A 5084-nucleotide genomic window follows, 5' to 3' on the forward strand; every position below is an offset into this window, starting at 1 on the left:
ATAAGAAGACACCAATGTTATAACCTCGACAGTGAAGCATGAGGTGTATGTATACACCATGTGTGTCTGGTGTATAAGAAGACACCCATGTTATAACTTGACAGTGAGCATGAGGTGTACGAATACACCACGTGTGTCTGGTGTATAAGAAGACACCCATGTTATAACTCGACAGTAAACATAAGGTATGTAACATACCAATAGAGGGAACCAGAGAGACACATAAACTTGACCAGCAGAGGGAGCTGTAGAGTCTCCCATCCAAAAGCACAAATATAGAAAGTGTGGCCGAGAGCAAAGCAGATTATACCTGAAACGATAATAGTGAGTGTAGGTCATGGAAATAAGACAAAAAATAGATACATGGTACCACCTAGACCCCACTAAGACAGTTTATACTTTGTTCTATAAGGGTGAGGTCTTTAGTGAGGCACACCTGAGACCTGGGATGTAGGTCTATTACCCCAACACCCACAATGCTACCATATAGACCCCACTGAGGCAGTTTATAGACATTCAATAATATAGATTCTATTCTATAAAGTTTAGGTCTTCAAATTGTTTTTAGATTTGTGGCAAATATGTAAAATGCAGTTCAAAACAAATCAAGTTTTAAATGATAACTCAAATAATTCGAGAACAAACCTGCTATGAACAATGTTTCGTCATAATTCTGATACACCAGCAGGGAATCCCCCAGTAGGGAGAAAACCAAACCCATAGTGACGTATCTAGAGAAGGGACATCTCCATAAAGCTCCAAGAGATCCATGTTGTAACCACACGAACTTTATAAGGTATGCGATCGGTAGGATCTGTTATGACATTACTTGGTAAATAGATGATTGTAACTTATTTATCCTCGCATGGCGGGGCAACGACAGTTGTTATAACACGGGTGCTCTGTTTCATACTCTTCGTGCCCGCTTACAAGTTACCACGTATGTAATTTATTTATCCTCGCATGGCGGGGCAACGACAGTAGTTATAACACGGGTGTTCTGTTTCATACTCCTCGTGTCCGCTTACGAGTTACCATGTATGTAACTTTGTGGGTGATTGTTTTTTTGTATGTCTGACAAATTGGACAACCCATCAGTGATCATTGGGTTAAAGTTAAAGCAAATGTCGATAATGTTCTAAAGAACACATATACGCCCCGATGGTATACAGGAAACTAATGGTCTGCAAACCGTCAAATGCATTCAGTAATTGGCAGCAAAGCGACGGCCGTTAAAAAATATCCGCAGAAAAAATCTAAAATAAGCCACATGGGCCTACCCAGGGTCATATTTAGGGTAAGTAATTTAAATACTTAGGATTCCGGGTTCGATCCTCGGTCGGGGTAGCATCATGCCCCCGGCAATTATAAAATGACATGTTACTCGACCGTATATTGCGTGTAGACTTCACATGAAGCCACCCGACGTCGCTGTTCGTTGTTCCAAGTATTAACCCGACGTTTTGTCAAAGGCAATCGTTACGTGGTGGTTGCTTTGAGAGATATATTTTTTTTGTATTTAAACGGGCGTGCTGGTTTTGCCTTTACACCCAATCTCAAAATTTGATTTAATATTATAGTAGGGCGGGGTAAGATGGGACACAAACAGCACATATTATCCAAATATCCTGATCGTGTTTTAAACAATTAACAACGGTCTATGTGAGTCGTGAGGATACGGTTTAATAATTCTTTGAAAGTTCTTTGTTTACTACCAAATTGGACGTGACAATTGAATAAATAGATGTCCCATCTTCCCCACCCTATACAGCGCACCGTTCAAGTTTAAGACTTATAACCGGCATTATCATAGTTTCAACTTGTGGATAGCCATTTGCGGCTCCATGTTAAGTTTCCTTGGCGTTTAACGGTAACTGCTCCAACCCAGTGATCACTATAATGAATTCTGTAAAAATTGTCAGCCGTACAAAAAACAATCACTAACAAAGTTACAAACGTGGTAACTCGTAAGCGGGCACGAGGTGTATGAAACAGAACACCTTTGTTATAACGACTGTCGTTGCCCTACCATGCTAGGATAAACAATATGCTATACGTGGTAACTCATTTAATTTTATCATAAATTAACTTTGACCACACAAACTTCATTCATATTTATGCACTTTTTATTCTACATCATAACATCGTCACCTTGACAACCAAAACCACCCAATCAGGCCACGATTCGATCCCTGATGACGTCAGCGATGTAAACAGGAAGTACAGCACAATGCGTGGGATGAAACTTTTCAACTGCCAAAAGCGGAGTCCAAACTATAATTGAACAAAGCGATAAGTTATATTATTGTTTTGCTAAAATATGTTATTTAAATTATGATATGTTATATAGTAGGGCGGGGAATGATCTTTATTGGCATTGAAGTAATATTTATATTTAAGCGAGAGAACCCCGCTTAACAAAGTAATTAGTTATAAACCTAAACTAAGCCTGCGTTTATTTAGTGTTATTCTAATATTTAAAAGTTCCCAATCACGAGAATATAAAATGTTTCAATTATATTTATATAGTAGATATAAAGTAGTCGTTTACTTGCAGCCTGGGTTCGTATACGTATTTATTATAAAAGGGTGGGGAAGATGGGACACCTTTTAATTCTTTTTTTTGTTCCATTTGATATTAAACAAAGAACATTCAAAAAAATTAAAACCGTATCTTCACAACTCCTATAGACCGTTGTTAATTGTTTAAAACACGATTAGGATATTTGGATATTATGTGCTAAAGGTTTCCCAGCATCTTCTATATACATCACTTACGTTTTTCTTTTTCTTGATGTCCGACATTGCTTATTCTTTTGCAGCTGAATCCACAACGTTGATGCTTGGCTGTCTGTGAGCTATATCGTGTATTTGTGCAAAACAAAGCAATATTACCTAGAAATTTTGAGCCAAAACGTGGGAGAATTGTTTTACACTCGTGGTCGCTATACGTCTACTGGTTGGACGAATTAACAACAGACAAGCGGTTTCCAGAAACAGCTTTATTTGCGACGAGTCTTTGCAATGTGTTTATTGCATTTTTAAAAACACATTTGATATAGTAGGGTGGGAAAGATGGGACACCCTTTCATTCTATTTTTTCGTACTATTTGGTAGTAAGCAAAGAACATTCAAATAATTATAAAACCGTATCCTCATGACTTCCATGGATCGTTGTTAATTGTTTAAAATACGATCAGGGTTTTGGGATATTATGTGCTAAAGGCGTCCCATCTTCCCCCACCCTACTATAATATTAAAACGTACTGCAGGATATCACAGCAAATAATAAATTAACCTAAAATTCTGTTTATCTTTTCTATTCTGGTAGCGAAGGTAAGATTAATTAAAATAACGAAGAAAGGGGATGAACAACCAAACGACAGTTAAAAGACAAAAATGCTGTATTGCTAAGGGGGCTACGATTAGTTATTCTCTACAATGCAACACACGTGCTGGCTACATCGGCACATAAAGTGCTCTGTTCAAATTTAGTTGGTTAAAATTAAGAAATTCCGGGTAATTTTGAACGATTGGTTTTATCCTGTGACGTAACATAACAATACATGCGTCACGCACGCTTGGTGGTTTTGTTGACATTTCCCATCGACTACTCATAACATTATTAGTAACAGGTAATAGGCTTCGTGGCGTGTAACCGTTACACGGCGCCATAGCCGAAGAATTCACATTCGCATTTCGATGCTGCTACCATTGTGAGCGCATGTGACCTTGGGCAAGGCATATAATTGCTTCAACCCAGTGGTCACTAACGGGTTGTCCAAATTGTCAGCCATACAGAAAAAGTCACCCACAAAGTTACATAGTCACCCACAGTCACCCACAAAGTTACATACATGGTAACTTGTAAGCAGGCACGAAGCGAATATCGTTGCTTCTTAGCGCCAAGATACTAAAATGTCATTCATATTCATTCGTTTTCTTATCTCATTAGTAAAAAAAATTGATAAAAAATAGTTTAAAAAATATTTTTATATTTAATACTCGATAAATAAATACGAAACGTGGATTTTGTAAAAATATGTAACACACGATAATTTCATTTGCATAAAATTTTAAAAAACTAAAATTTCTATTGTTGATAAAGAATTATTTATAAGATTTCTATGGCATGTGCGTCATAATTCTGAAAATCAAGTTTCGAAAGAATTTTAAAAGTTTGGTTTCGATACAAAGCATTGTTGTAAAGGTTATGTGTCATTGGTAGTTATATTAGTATGTTGAAATATTCTGTCTTTGATTTAGTTTTAGATTTTATCGAAAAGTTTGTACTTCTGTTTTATCATTTAGCGTGCTGTTAATGTTATAACAGCTGTCGTTTTACTTGACGTATTTCCGTTTTTAACATTACTTAGCTTTGTCACCGTAACCAAGGATGTCACAAAAAGTTGTCACTTCAAAAGTTAATAAATTTATTTTTCTGTGCTAGTGAAGAATCTCCCCCCCCCCCTTATTTGCCAACCCCTATAACCACTAACTACTAACCCCCTAACCTATAACCAATAAACCAAACCTTCCTATGCGCTACCCACCACTTCTGAATGTAACAATCACGTTTTATCATTTAGTTAAAACGCTCCCGACCTTACATTTTGAGCTCCAATCATGTTTTTGAGTTTTTCTTTATATTTAGCTTTAGTAAGCCTACAAGCTTAATGCTCTCTATAACTTTATATTTTCCAACAGATTTCGACTTTTCTTCTTTTTTGTTTAGTTTAATTGTGACATCATAATGTCAAGTATGTCTGACAGCCAATCAGCATCGAGCTCAACAAAGAAACGACGACGATTGTTCCGGTTACCATGGAGACGAAGGTCGTTCTTTTCAAGGTTTTAAATTTAAGAGTATTAATTCAACTCGCGTTTTTAAAATTTTTACGAAAATCTGGGGTGGAATTTCTAAAATGCAGCCACACACTACTTGATCAATAGTTTTTAAACTTTCAATTCAACATAAATTTAAAAAATCTTGGGTGACATAATGTTAAAGACAGTTACACTCTAAATCTTAGGGTCTCATTCACTAAATGCCACCACATATATAGTTATTAACAAATCTGAGG

General features: G+C 36.6%; 2 protein-coding genes across 2 annotated transcripts in view; one reads left to right on the plus strand and one right to left on the minus strand.

The window, feature by feature from the left end:
* Positions 1-161: 161 nt before the first annotated feature.
* LOC113474908 (lysoplasmalogenase-like protein TMEM86A) lies at positions 162-3090 on the minus strand. Its single transcript, XM_026837888.1, has 4 exons — positions 2779-3090; positions 2152-2274; positions 646-814; positions 162-310 (listed from the first exon to the last, which is right to left on the minus strand). Exons 1-4 carry the CDS (start codon positions 2803-2805, stop codon positions 162-164), a joined length of 468 nt encoding a protein of 155 aa, XP_026693689.1. The 5' UTR covers positions 2806-3090.
* Positions 3091-4705: 1615 nt separating this feature from the next.
* zf(ring/c6hc)-1 (Zn-finger (RING/cysteine-rich C6HC)-1) overlaps positions 4706-5084 on the plus strand; it is a gene marked incomplete in the record, with an annotated part of 17960 nt that continues 17581 nt past the window's right edge. Inside the window, 1 exon segment of the mRNA XM_009863746.1 lies at positions 4706-4836. Coding sequence (XP_009862048.1) covers positions 4754-4836 — 83 coding nt within the window.

The sequence above is a fragment of the Ciona intestinalis genome, unplaced genomic scaffold (genome assembly GCF_000224145.3).
Source record: "Ciona intestinalis unplaced genomic scaffold, KH HT000032.1, whole genome shotgun sequence".
Classification (NCBI taxonomy): Eukaryota; Metazoa; Chordata; class Ascidiacea; order Phlebobranchia; family Cionidae; genus Ciona; species Ciona intestinalis.

Bases quoted from the DNA above. Each gene is read 5' to 3' on its own strand.
- LOC113474908 (XM_026837888.1), bottom strand. From the start codon at position 2,805: ATGTCGGACATCAAGAAAAAGAAAAAC. The intron at 815-2,151 runs GTGACGATGTTA...ATGTCATAACAG, and splicing joins GGGTGGTTTTGGTTGTCAAG to ATCCTACCGATCGCATACCT. The intron at 311-645 runs GTTTGTTCTCGA...TTATCGTTTCAG, and splicing joins CGAAACATTGTTCATAGCAG to GTATAATCTGCTTTGCTCTC.